Source organism: Cydia strobilella, chromosome 1, assembly GCF_947568885.1.
Source record: "Cydia strobilella chromosome 1, ilCydStro3.1, whole genome shotgun sequence".
Lineage (NCBI taxonomy): Eukaryota > Metazoa > Arthropoda > Insecta > Lepidoptera > Tortricidae > Cydia > Cydia strobilella.
Genome location: NC_086041.1, coordinates 19,519,969 through 19,534,713, shown reverse-complemented (window position 1 = coordinate 19,534,713; position 14,745 = coordinate 19,519,969). Strand labels below are relative to the sequence as shown.

Sequence of the window (14,745 nt, the reverse complement as noted above, 5' to 3'; positions counted from 1 at the left end):
CGAGGAGGAGTTCGCACAGAGTGTGAGTAGTACAGCCAATGAGCAACTGAGGAGGACTCTGGAGGAGGCAATTACGCAGTATCGCTCCGCACCCGACACTAGGCCACGATTACCACGTTTGCCTATGAATAAACGCAATCTAGCGATAATGGGAGCCCTAAACGCTTTGCTAGAGCCATATCTGTGGACTAGTAAAGATTTAGAAGATACGCACTCGATCATGTACTGCGGAGCCATCGCAGCGTGCCGTGTTGCTCGAGTCAAGTTTCCGGACGCTGAACTAGGACCGCCGGAGGTGTCCCTGCATGGCAAGCGCGGATCGAGCGACGTATCAGCTCGTTTAGGACTCTCATTGCAAAGCTGATCTGCTTTAGGGGGGGCAATAATCGCCCCCGAGTAATGCGCTTTGTGAACCAGGCGTTCGCGGGGACGGATATCAGGCCCCGCGACTACATGGCCAATGTTACAGAGCGCGTTGACTTTCTAAAGCAGAAAGTCTATGCATGGGCAAACCGTATTCGCCGCTACAGAGAGCGTGTGGATCGATTCCAGCAGAATCGTCTTTTCCAGAGTGACCAAAGGAAGGTGTACCGAAGGTGGGAGGAAGCCAACCTTCGCGCGTCTGACACGCAGCCGCCGGATGCTACTGTCATGACTGACTTCTGGCGTAGCATCTGGTCGGTGCCTGTCGGACACACCGAGGGGAGTTGGATGAATGTTGTTGAGCATGAGTGCGAGTCTATCGAACCTATGGGGGCAGTCACCATCAGCCCCGATGACATAAGTTGTGCCATCCGCACGGCCCAGAACTGGAAAAGTCCTGGGCCGGATGGATTGCACAACTTCTGGCTAAAATGGTTCCGATGCTCGCACTCCTGCTTGGCAGCACAATTTCAACAAGCCCTCGAGCTTGGTTCTCTCCCACCTTCCTTAACAACTGGTGTCACCTTCCTGCTCTACAAGTCCGGTAGTACCACGGAAGCGAAGAACTACAGACCCATCACGTGCTTGCCTACACTCTACAAGCTCCTTACATCCATTTTGAGCGCATATTGTCGCAAACAATATTTTGGCCTCCGCTCAAAATGGATGTAGGGTTGGGTCCCGTGGTACTAAAGAGCTCCTCCTCATAGACATGACCATATGCCAACAAGTTCGGCGGAACTGGGGGGCCCTCTCGGCTGCCTGGATTGACTATAAGAAGGCCTATGATTCGGTGCCTCACTCATGGCTGAGAAGGGTATTGGAGCTGTATAAACTTGATGCAGCTTTAATATCTTTCCTAAGCGCATGTATGAGGCAGTGGATCACAGTTCTTCGTCAACCAGGTGGTGGGGATGACCGCCCTGGCCCGCAGGACTTTATAAGGATCGAGCGAGGAATATTTCAGGGTGACAGTCTGAGTCCCCTGTGGTTCTGCCTAGCTCTGAATCCCCTCAGCACCCTGCCGAAGGATTCAGGGTTAGGTTGCCGGCTTCGGAGAGAGGGTGAAGTCATTTCTCACCTTCTGTACATGGATGACCTCAAACTGTTTGCGCCAAATAACCAAGACTTGATGGTGCTACTGAAAACCACAGAAGTTTTCAGTACCGCCATCAGAATGGAGTTTGGTGTCGATAAGTGTGCGGTTATGCATGTACAGCGGGGGAAGGTTGTAAATTCAACAAATTTACAACTTTTTGAGACTATGTCTTTCAGATCTATCTCTGAATCAGAAACCTATAAATACCTTGGTATGTCACAGTCGTTGGGTATTGAGGATGAGGGTATTAGACGGACGGTGAAGGAGCGCTTTTTCAGTCGGCTCACAAAAGTTCTTAACAGTCTTTTGTCAGGAGGCAACAAAGTGCGCGCCTTCAACGCCTGGGTAATGCCCCTACTCATATACTCCTTTGGCATACTAAGGTGGACTCAGACCGAGCTGGACGCCCTGGATCGGAGGGTCCGTCTACTGCTCACCACACACCGTATGCTACACCCACGCTCGTCAGTTATGAGATTGTACATCCCACGGAAGTGTGGAGTTCGAGGCTTCCTTAACGCCAAAGATCTCCACAACCGCGAGGTGTACAATCTCAGGAATTATTTCCTTAACAATGAGTGTGGGATGCATCGTGATGTGGTGGCAGTGGACAGGAACTTCACGCCGCTCTCCTTGGCAAACGAGAACTGGCACAAACCTGTGGTACAAAGTGCTGCGGACCGCAGGGCGGTATGGGAGAGTAAGGTGCTACACGGGCGGTTCTACAAGGCCCTCACGGGACCCGATGTAGACCTGCTCGCGTCGGTGAACTGGTTACGATTCGGGGACCTCTTCGGAGAAACCGAGGGTTTTGCCTGTGCAATTGCGGACGAAGTTATGATGACGAACAACTATCGGAAATATATCCTGAAGGACGGTACGGTCGACATTTGTCGGGCATGCCGCCGTCCCGGAGAGTCACTCAGGCATATCATTTCCGGTTGTTCTCATCTTGCTAACGGCGAGTACTTGCACAGGGTCATTCACCAGCAACTTGCTCTTCTATACGGCCTTGTGGACGACGAAGTACCGTACTACAAGTATTTACCTGTGCCAGTTCTCGAGAATGTTAATCGAGAACTCTTATGTTAATAAAATTGATTTGTCTTTTAGGTATAAAAAAGTGTCTGCTATTGATGTTGAAAAGATTGTTAGTAATTTAAATTCAAAAAAAGCGCCGGGCATTGACCAAATAAGAACACAAGACATTAAGTACATTAAAAAGCAATTATGTCCCATTCTGGCTAAATTCGTCAATATGTGTGTGATAAAAGGTGTTTATCCAGAAAACCTAAAAAAATCTCTTATAAGGCCAATTTATAAAAATGGAAATCATTTGGATTATACAAACTACAGGCCTATCGCAATCCTTTCAGTAATTAATAAAATTGTCGAGAAGGTGGTTGTCGGACAAGTTTCAGGTTTTCTGGAGAAGCATAACATACTTACAGACTCGCAGCACGGGTTCAGGAGAGGTCGAAGTACGGGATCGGCTCTGGCACAGTTCTCGGATGAAATCAACAGCCGTCTAAACGAAGGTAAACAGGTGCTTGCGCTTTTTATAGACTATAAAAAGGCATTTGATACCCTCGACCATGAAGTGCTTTTGCAAGCAATGCGGGAATGTGGCATAGACGGCCCCGTCAACGACTGGTTCCGCAGCTACCTGGCGGGCAGGACCATACGCACGAGCATCGCCGGCGCCATGGGCGCGGAGTGTGACGTCACGCTCGGGGTGCCGACCGGCTCGGTGTATGGCCCTGTCGGCTATCTAATGCTGGTCAACAGTGTTGTAAACGTTATAAAGAAATGCAAGGTATACATGTATGCGGACGATATGTGCCTACTATATTCGCATACAGATATATCAGAGGCTCACAGTTGTATCCAAAGCGACTTCGACGAGATTGCTAAATGGGCCCACGATAACGGAATAATTATAAACTTATCAAAAACAAAAAGTATGCACATATATTCCCCATACAACCGCAGGGCTAAGTCGGTTAATTATAATGAGATAGGTGTGATAGGACACGGATACGATTGCTTGCACAACCAAAAGGATAACAAATGTAACTGTGAACCGCTAGAATACGTAAATACTTATAGGTATCTAGGTATGCATATTGATCATAATTTTAACTGGAAAGCACACATAAATGTGGTTTGTTCCAAACTACGCTCAGTAATGAGCAAAATGTACTACTTACATAAATTAATTAGCAAAAAAACTATGCTTGTAGTGTATTACGCACTAGCGGACTCAGTGATAGGTTATGGACTTAATGTATATGGCAGAACCTTCCAAACGTATATCGATAAAATTAAAAAGCTCCAGATAAGGTCACTGAAATACTTATTGGACAGCAAAACTAAAAATAAGTTGAAAGGCGAATACGAAAAACTTTATAAAATGTATAAAATATTACCTGTGACTCAAAGAGTGCAATATTTGATAGCCATAGATAATTACTGTAATAATAAGTTTAAAGTCCCTAAACAAAGCAGATATAGAACAAAAAATATTAGATTAAAGAAATATGTGCAACATTTTGTCAAAAATTATTATGGTAGGAGAACAGATAAATTTTTGGTCCCAAAAATATATAATGAAATAGAATGGTTAAGAGGAGATAATAAATATAGCATATTGGAAGTAAAGAACAAATTAAAAAAAACACTTATAGATAACTTACCTTGACTTAACAACCGTGTATTATTATTTAAATTATAATTGTTGTTGTTTGTTATTTTAGCATAGTGTATCCTTTAGGTAGAAACATTTATTTGTAAAAGGATGCTTTATTACTTTATTATATAGGTATATTTTTTCTAAGACTAACTTTAATGTCAAACTTAGGGTAAGCATAGTAAGATAGCAACATAAGTAAGCATAAAATTGTAAAAAAGAGCGCTTTCTCGCCAACAAACTGCATACGCAGTTTGGCGAGTAATTTTGAAATTAATTATGTATATGTGCCTTTGAAAAATAAATGAAAAAAAAAAAAAAAAAAAGAATGGTCGTGCCACGCTCTATTGGGATCGATCTATCATCACTGACAGGACTATTGTAGCCAATAAGCCTGACATTGTGGTAATAGATCGATCGCAGCGCCGGGCCGTGCTCGTCGACATCACCATCCCCATCCCCCATGATGAGAATCTCGTGAAAGCCGAGAAGGACAAGTCCAGTAAGTACCTAGACTTGGCTCACGAGATAACCGCCATGTGGGATATTGATTTGACGATCATTGTCCCAATAGTCGTTTCAGCGAACGGTCTCATAGCGAAGAGTCTCGACCAACACCTTGAGAGACTCTCGCTAGGTGGTTGGATCAAGGATCAGATGCAGAAGGCGGTGATCTTGGACACGGCGCGGATAGTCCGCCGGTTCCTCTCTCTGCGGCCCTGACCACCGGCAGCTTGGGCCCTGCCCCGCTGCCGGCGGCACCCTCTCTCTCTCTCTCTCTCTCTCTCTCTCTCTTTAGCCTTTTTCTACCCTTTGGGTGTAGGCCTCCTTCATTTTGCGCCATTCGTCGCGGTTCTGTGCGACTTGGAGCCACTGTTTCCCCACAGTCTTCTTAATGTCGTCGTCCCAACGCATCTGGGGTCTACTTTGAGGACGCTCTTCCCCCCATGGTCGCCACTCGAGTAGTCGTTTGCTCCACGAATCGGTCTTCCGTGCTATATGACCAGCCCATTCCCACTTCAAATTGGCTACGCGTTTTATAACATCATTGACTTTGCTCTGTTGTCTCAGCCATTCATTTGTTTTACGGTCTCTCAATGTGATCCCCACCAATTTTCTCTCTAACACCCGCTGGGCAACGCTCAATTTACGTAGTATGTCTGTTGCGGCAAGCAAGAAAGCATACTCCATTTCATGGTAGATGGCGCTGCGCTGCACACATCGCGCGCTACGGGTTTCCTGCGACCTATATAAGCGCGGCCATTGTCAAGCTTTTTACTTTTGCAATATCCTTCAAAGAAATAACATGTCATGTATACGCGTCTAATTTATTAATAATATAATTGTGTTGCAAATCGGCGTTTCAATTCTTATTTCACGTTATGAGGAACTAGAGTCTGCAAAAGTGGTCCATTAGAGCCGGAAATATAGTGAATTAGTGGTGAAAAACGAACAATCGCAGTGAAATAAGAATAATTTTGAGAGATTATAGACGTCACGCATCGAACATTCTAGAACAAAATAAATGAAGAAGGAACAAGAGTGAAAAAACAAAATACGAACAATGATGAAAAAAATACTAAAAATACGAGAAATAAACGATGAATGAACAATATTTACGAGGTTTCAGTGCATAAATACAATAAATAACCATATCGAGTACCGCGAGAACAATAATTGAGTGATTTTCGTAAAAATAGTCGGCGCTTCGGTGTAAACAATGGACATAAAACTGTGAAAATACATCGAGATTCGTAATAATTTTGAAGAAAACTTGTAAAAACGAGCAAAGCTACGAACATTTAGTGTTTTTTAAGCCAAAAGAGTGAAGATTCAAGATATTTCGTAAGATTTTACTACATAACCTACAAAATGGATACTTACGTGTCGGAACAAGAAATTACTTACGAATTAATAAGAAAGATCGGGATAAACTTCAAGAAGCAAGGAAAATCACGTATTACGAAAGGCTATGTACAAGCTAGAATTGATACATTGAACGAGTATTGGCAGAAATTTCAAACAAACCATTTCCAAATCTTGAAATATGCAACTACGGCTCAGAAAAAGGAGCATAATTACTTCACAACCGACTTGTACTCCAATGGAGAAGAAGAGTATTTTGTGATTAAAGGAGAGTTATCGGATACTATCGAGCTATTCAACAAATCCGAAACTTTGAGTGAGCAACCGCAATCGCAACCGCAATACAAGTCAACGTCGGAAGTAAACAAGCATTCTACGCAAGAGGTGAAGCTTCCAAAAGTGATCCTGCCCCAATTCTCTGGAGATTATCAAGAATGGACGTCATTTAGAGACCTGTACACGTCGCTCGTTCATAATAAAACATCGCTGAGCAAGGTACAAAAACTTCATTACCTGAAATCAAGTGTCACCGGTGAAGCTGAACAATTATTGAAGCATCTGCAAATAACCGAGAAAAACTATGATGTTGCATGGGAAACTTTAGACAAGAGGTACAACAACAAACGCATGATAGTAAATACCATCTTGAATAGATTTATGAATCAAAAGAAAGTGTACAACGGCACATCTAGATCTATCAGAGAGCTACTCGATACTACCCAAGAATGCCTGAACAGCCTTAAAAACAACGACGTAAAGATTAACGAGTGGGATACTATCGTGATTCACATTATACTCAACAAATTGGATGACGAGACGCGCAAACAGTGGGAAGAGGAGATAAAAGCGCTACCTGTACAAGAGTTGCCGAAACTAGAGAAGTTTACAACCTTCTTAGAGACACGTTTCAGAGTGTTAGAAATGGTTCCATCTACAACCTATTCAAAGGACAGAGAGAGAGCTATCGTGAGACAGAGATCCTTTCTAACAAGCCCCGCTACAACTACAATACAGTGTTCCTACTGCAAACAAAACCACTTCACCTATCTATGCAAAGAATTTGCAAACCTAGATGTCAACAACAGAGTTCAACATGTCCAAAAGGAAAGACTTTGCTTTAACTGCATGTCATCAAAACATAATGTGAAAAATTGTAAATCCAGAGTATCTTGTCATCATTGCCAAAAAAGACATCATTCTTTACTTCATTTTGAAAACCAACCAACTGAGAAGAGAGAAAATCCAATACAATCTACATCGAGAGAAACCGCTACAAATTTGAGAGAAGAGACTACTACAAAACCTTCAGATACACCAAAAATAAGAAACTACCTTATCACTCAGAGTCATACTGCGCTCATGGCTACCGCACTAGTAAACATTAAGACTGGCCATGGTATACAAGTTCTACGAGCACTCATTGATCCCTGTTCACAAGAATCATTTATAAGTGAAGCAACTGTCAAACAATTACAGCTGCGAAGAAAACCAGCTGATGGATTAGTTACCGGAGTGGGTCATATGTCAACAAGAATCAAGTCCGCTACAGATATAGAAGTTTACTCAAGGTTCAACGACAACTTCAAAGTCAACTGCACAGCCTACATTGTTCAAGATGTCACCGACAATATGCCTGAAGTCCCAATCAATCCACAGAAATGGAGTCATCTGCAATACTTGTCACTTGCAGACCCAACTTACCATACACCAAGCAACATTGATCTACTACTTGGAGTTCACATCTACACAGACATTTTGATGAACGGAGTGATTAAAGGAGAACCAGGTACTCCCATAGCACAACAAACTCGCTTGGGATACATCCTGTCAGGAGGTCAGTTGAACAACAACCACATGAGAGAGTTCAAAAGCATGCATCTGAACATAACATTAGAGAAGATGGTAGAAAAATTTTGGGAGACAGAGAGATTAGAGTCAGAGGAAAACGACACTCTCACCCCACAAGAACTTCGAGCTGAGAACATTTATCAAGATACAGTAGCAAGAGATACAAACGGAAGATACATCGTATCACTTCCATTCAAGTGTGACAAACCTACTTTACCAGAGAATTCGAGAGAAATCGCACTGAGAAGATTCATGAGCACTGAGAGAAGATTAGAAGCAAACACAAAATTGAGAGAATCCTACAATGAAGTCATGAGAGAGTACATAATGTTACAACATATGGAATTAGTTGAACGAGATGAACCTATGAGAGAGCCAGACAGAAGAGTATACCTGTCACATCATCCTGTGATCCGTGAAGACAGAGACACTACTAAGCTTCGGGTAGTTTATGACGCTTCATGCAGAGGAGCCAACGGAGTAAGCCTCAACTCAGAACTGCTAATTGGTCCGTCACTTCTGGGAGATCTTCGAGACATTCTTATGAGATGGAGAACGCATAAAGTCTGCTTTGTCGCCGATGTCATCAAAATGTACCGGCAGATCCTTGTAAGAAGAGAAGACACAGACTTTCAGAGAATACTTTGGAGATTCAGCCCTGATGAAGACATAAGAGAGTATAGAATGCTAACTGTAACCTTCGGAACAGCATGTGCACCATTCTTAGCAATCAAAACCCTGAGACAGATAGCAATCGATGAGGCAAACACAGAAGATTATGCACAAGCTCGAGAAATCATCAACCATTCTTTCTACATGGATGATGTACTGTCAGGGGGAAATACAATAGAAACCGCAGTAGAGGCTAAACGTCAACTGACAGAAGTACTAAGAAGAGGAGGATTCGAGTTACAAAAATGGTCTTCAAACAGCAAAGAATTCATAAACACAGTAGAACCAGAGAAGAGAGCGAAGAATTCTGAGATAGATATCAACAAAAAAGAGACAATCAAAACATTAGGAATCACTTGGAACTCAAACGAAGATACCCTCTTAGTAACAAACAAAATCAACACTTTATCTGAGCAGCGAGTAACAAAGAGAAACGTCTTAACAGTCATCGCTTCCCTGTTTGATCCAATGGGTTGGCTAGCACCATCTGTAGCCATGGCGAAAATATTTCTACAGAAGACCTGGTCAAGAGAATTATCATGGGACACAGAGTTACCTGAAGACTTGAAGACAGAGTGGAAGACTTTCTGCAGAGGCATAGAGCACCTGTCAGACGTGAAGCTTGAGAGATGGATCGGAACGACCAACAACAGCGAGTTAGTAGAACTGCATGGCTTTGCTGATGCATCAATGTCAGCCTACGCAGCAGTAGTCTACAGCAGAGTAATCCAACCAGACGGAGAAGTCAAAATATCACTCATCATGGCAAAAACAAAAATCTCACCGTTGAAAAAACAACTCACTTTGCCCCGTCTTGAACTGAGTGCAGCACTGCTACTGAGCCAACTACTGAAACACGTCGCTACAGCTATGAGAATCGAGCACAACCATACATACGCTTATTCAGATTCAAAAGTAACCTTAGCCTGGATTCTCGGAGACCCGCTGAAGTGGACAACATTTGTGAAAAACCGAGTCATTGCAATCAACAACAACATAGATACAACATGGTCGTACGTGAACACAAAAGAAAACCCTGCAGATCCAGCATCGAGAGGAGTCGCACCTGAGAAATTAAAAGAACATACACTATGGTTTCAAGGCCCAACATTTTTACATCAAAGAGAATGGAGAAGAGAACTAGTGTTCATAGTTGAAGTAGAAGATACAGATCTAGAAACAAGAAAATCTATCAAATGCGCAACTACTACCTTGTCAGAGAAGACTCAGAAGACAGAAGATTTCATACTTACAATTTCAAAGAGATATTCATCATTGAGAAAACTCATCTCAGTCATAGCCTACTGTAGAAGATGGCTTATCTTAAAAAACAAACATGTAAAAGAAAACTTACCTCAATATGTAACTCATGATGAGCGAGAAGAAGCACTTACAACATGTATCAAGCTTTCTCAACAACTAGAATTTCCACAAGAAATCGAAGCTCTGAGAAATCACACAACATTGAAGAAAAGAAGTCGTTTACTGTCATTTACGCCTTTTCTCGATGACAAACAAATCCTGAGAGTTGGAGGAAGATTGAAACATGCAGATTTAGAGTTCCTGAGCAAACATCCAATTATCCTGTCCAAGAACAACGTACTGATACCACTTTTACTTAACGACGCACACAAGAAGACGTTGCATGGAGGCCCTCAACTGATGACTACATATCTTAGAGGAAGATACTGGCTGATTGACGCAGGAAACACTATAAAAACATACGTGAGAAATTGCTTTCCTTGTGCTAAACAAAAAGCAAAGACAGTAACTCAACTGATGGGTGACTTACCTGAGATACGAGTGAAGCCGTCAAGAGCGTTCCTTACAACTGGTGTAGATTTCGCAGGTCCAGTAAACGTGCGCATGAGCCCTGGACGAGGAACAAAGACTTTCAAAGCATATATAAGCATCTTCATCTGCATGGTAACTAAAGCAATACATATAGAATGTGTGAGCAACATGTCTATGGAAGCGTTCATGGCAGCATTTAGAAGATTTACATCAAGAAGAGGATTCGTCAAGGAGATGTGGAGTGACCACGGGACTAACTTCATTTCCTCGAGCAAAGAAATACTAGAGACTTGGAGACTTGGCAAGTCAACAATCCCTGTTGAACTAGCAGCCCTACTAGATACAGAAGGCACCAAGTGGAAGTTCATCCCTCCTGGATCACCAAACCATGGCGGATTGTGGGAGGCCGGAGTCAAGAGTATCAAGTTTCATCTTAAGAGAACTCTCGGAGACGCTACACCTACCTTCGAAGAATTTACAACTCTTTTGAACCAGGTCGAGGCTTGTCTGAACTCAAGACCTTTATCACCGCTGAGCGATCATCCTGATGACCTAGAGCCGCTGACACCAGCACATTTTCTTGTCGGAGAACCGTTAGTCACCATCCCGGAGAGAGATTTGACACAACATAAGACAAATTCATTATCAAGATGGCAAAACATTCAGAAAATGCTACAAATATTTTGGAGAAAATGGCAAACTGAATTTCTAACAAGATTACAAGAGAGACCGAAGTGGAAAATCAGAAAACAAGAGTTTAACGTCGGAGACCTCATACTAATTAAGGATCATAGATTACCTCCTAGTAAATGGCTACTAGGTAGAGTTGTACAGAAACACCCTGGACAAGACAACGTGACACGAGTCTACGAAGTCCGCACAGCAACTGGAGTGCTAACCCGCTCGATTTCGAAGCTCTGTCCACTACCAGATGTGAGAAGAAAGGATTCTGCTATTCTTTAGGCGGGAGTATGTTGCGGCAAGCAAGAAAGCATACTCAATTTCATGGTAGATGGCGCTGCGCTGCACACATCGCGCGCTACGGGTTTCCTGCGACCTATATAAGCGCGGCCATTGTCAAGCTTTTTACTTTTGCAATATCCTTCAAAGAAATAACATGTCATGTATACGCGTCTAATTTATTAATAATATAATTGTGTTGCAAATCGGCGTTTCAATTCTTATTTCACGTTATGAGGAACTAGAGTTTACAATGTCTTTGGTGAAAACCCAGGTTTCAGCTCCATAAGTGAGAACAGGCAGGATACATTGGTCAAATATGCGTGCTTTTTGTTCGGCCTTAAGGTTCATTTTGAAGGCAAACTCGAGATTGGAATAGGCTGCCCAGGCTAGTCGTACGCGTCTGTTGATCTCATTGGTTTGGTTCTTTTTTCCAGTCACTATCTCTTGTCCCAAATACACGTATTTATCTACAGTTTCGATGGCGGTATGGTTAACTGTGATATTCGCCTTGACATCTGTGTTGGTCATAACTTTTGTCTTATCTAGATTCATTTCCAGTCCACACCGTATGGAAGCATCGCTGAGTTCTTGGATCATGTTTTGAAGTTCAGCGGGGTCACTTGCCAGCAAGACAATATCATCAGCGAACCGCAAATTATTCAAGCGACTACCCCATATATTCAATCCACACTTTTCCCAGTTCAGGCTTTTTAAGATGTCCTCTAGCACCAGAGTAAACAGTTTTGGTGAAAGCGTATCACCCATACGCCCTTCTCAATCCCTTCTAAGGGCGTACGGCGGCACCCTAGGTTAGGTTTTTTATAATGTGTTTATATATTTTTGTCATGTTTTGTAAGTGTTTTTATATTTTACTTTTACACTCATATTGTAAAAAGCCTAGCCTAAGACTGAAAATAAATAAAGGAAAAATAATAATAATATTTAAAGCTAACATTTACAATTAGCTCCATGCATGAATTTATTTTTATTTTTGGATTCATAATTTATATCGTTGGAACACCGAAAATGATAAAAATACTTTTGTAAACCTTAACATTATTTTATTAAAAAATATTTAAAATGTTGAAAATTTTTGAGCGGTTGAAACGCTCATAATTTTTGGCGCGAATTCGACAGAGCGTGATGACGTCACACGTTGGGCGGCCCAACTGACGTTTGCTACTAATGAGTCATTAGTAATGACACTAATCTGTCGAACGCGTGACGTCACGTGGCGTTTCGAGCGTTTCGCTCACTAGCTTTTCGCGGGCAAATTTTTGTACTTTTTATTTATAATTTTAAGTAATTAAATGGTAATTTAAAAACGGAAATGCATTTGTAACATGATAACAAACATCCAAATAAAACATATTTTGTTCAAATATAAACTTCATGCATGAGGCTAATTGTTTTCATGGCAAATTCCGTTGTCAAAATGTGGTCTAGCCAGTGCTTAGGCGCATTAGCCTCGCTAATAAAACTGTAGGTGTTTGATTGTATTCCCAACATAACTATGTCAGCACAAGTCCACTTTTGTTCAGAACAAAAATTTAACATTTCGTTATAAAATAGTTCATCAGGATGAGCGTTAAAGTCTCCAAGTATGTACGCCGAGCGGACATCATCATTACTAATAGTAGCACTCACCAGACTAAGGCAATCAGTAAATTCCACTAAGTTCATCATTTGGGCTAGCGATTACTCAAATGTGTTAGCTGTGTATAAGGGTTTTTAAAAGCAAAATGAAAGGGTTTCATCTGGCAAAGGGTATGGTGAGTTAAGCCTTATGCAATACCCTGATAAAAGCCAGATAAGGGATAGTGGGCCGGTCCCTGGTTTTTTCCACTTGACCCTGTCATCGGCATATAATGTATTACAACTACAAAAATTATAGTAATTATGTATACACTTTGTAACCAATTTGCCCAATGGAAAAACAATTTTTTTAGTTTTTCTTTAGACTTACCTTCTCTTTCCTCATGGTACTGCCTTATATAACGCCCATGGCAAACCTCATAGCTCCAATAGCTTTCCAGGCGATATGAGCATATCTTCTGAGCAAACAGTGGCTTTAGCAACTCAATTGGAGATGGTCCTTCATACTCTTCTATCCTTGCGGTCTCTTTGGTTCGTAGCTCTGGCAAGTGACACTCATATTTCTCTTTGTTTGACGTTGTTACTAAGTGAATTTCTTTGTTCTGTAACATTAAATGTGTAAATGAAGTTGAAGTATTATGAATTATGAAGTTAAGGCTAATATTTGTTAGGTTCTTATTATGATGTAATATTTACTAAGTGTCGATACTAGTAGAATTTCTATGAGTTTTATAAGCACCTGTGGTTTTGTTTCCCCATCGACTAGATTTTCCAAGGCTTCATCAGCACCGGGCCAGTTAATACCAAACAATATACTATCATCGAATCCCTTGTAATCATGTTCGATAGACAGTACGAATCCAACAGCAGTTAACACTAATAAACAAAGACCCCTCATTTTCAATATAATATCACACAATCATCATCTATAATTTTAATAAATTAATCCATAAATTCAGCAAAATGTACACGAAAAAATAACAGCCAAGTATTAATGTAGCTAAATTAGAAGCACAGACTAATAAGAGATTAGAAGTACAGTGCCAAGTGCCAATATCAAAGCGCTATATCATTTTCCGATCCGATTCATCGTAACTATTCAATTTATCCGAATAATAATACAATGAGCTGGAGCCATGCAAGACAGCCACGACAGATGATAAGAAACTGACAGATATATTGTTTTAAGGAAATTCGACCATATGTCCCATACTTAAAGCATCTTTTCGCCTTAGTATTTTAGCAAATGATACATTGCTAAAAATGGTTCACTGGGGGTTGGTCTGTGTTCACTGGTGTTCACTGTCCAACACGTATAGATAGAGCTATAAAGTTCGCTAATCGCGAACTAGGCTCCACACTCGTGTTCGCGGCTTCGCGCCGCGATTCGCGCATGAGTGTGGAGGGCCCTCCACATACACACACATAATACATACATGCTATATATAAAGTCTCAAGTCTCAAACCAGTCCTGTAGAGTCCATTGAGAGCAAAGAATATAAGGGGCGACAAAATCCAAAATATAATCCATACATTACAAATTACATTAAAAATTAAATTAGATTGTAAACCCACACACTAATTTCAAACTGTGCCAAAATAGAGTGTAACTAGTGCTTTTGGGACAAGTTAAGCCTCCTCTACACTCGTGCGCGAATCGCGGCGCGAAGCCGCAAACGCGAGTGTGGAGGTTCACTAATCATCGAAATCGGCTCCACACTTCGCGCCGCATAGTCTGGCGCGAGCTTTAGACATAAAACATTTAATAAGCTATAAGTTGGTCAAACAAATCTTG

The 14,745-nt window shown here is 41.7% G+C and overlaps 1 protein-coding gene across 2 annotated transcripts in view; it reads right to left on the bottom strand.

Annotated features, from left to right (window-relative positions):
- Positions 1–13,951, bottom strand: part of LOC134746137 (endoplasmic reticulum lectin 1) — a 30,267-nt gene extending 16,316 nt beyond the window's left edge. Inside the window, exons 1-2 of one of the 2 annotated variants that reach the window (XM_063680437.1) lie at positions 13,690–13,951; positions 13,321–13,552 (exon numbers count right to left, since the gene is read on the bottom strand). In XM_063680437.1, the coding sequence (XP_063536507.1) occupies positions 13,321–13,552; positions 13,690–13,848 (391 nt within the window). In that variant the 5' untranslated portion in view covers positions 13,849–13,951. The remainder of the gene's footprint in view (positions 1–13,320; positions 13,553–13,689) is intronic. The other variant, XM_063680429.1, reaches the window with a different exon arrangement.
- Positions 13,952–14,745: the final 794 nt, after the last annotated feature.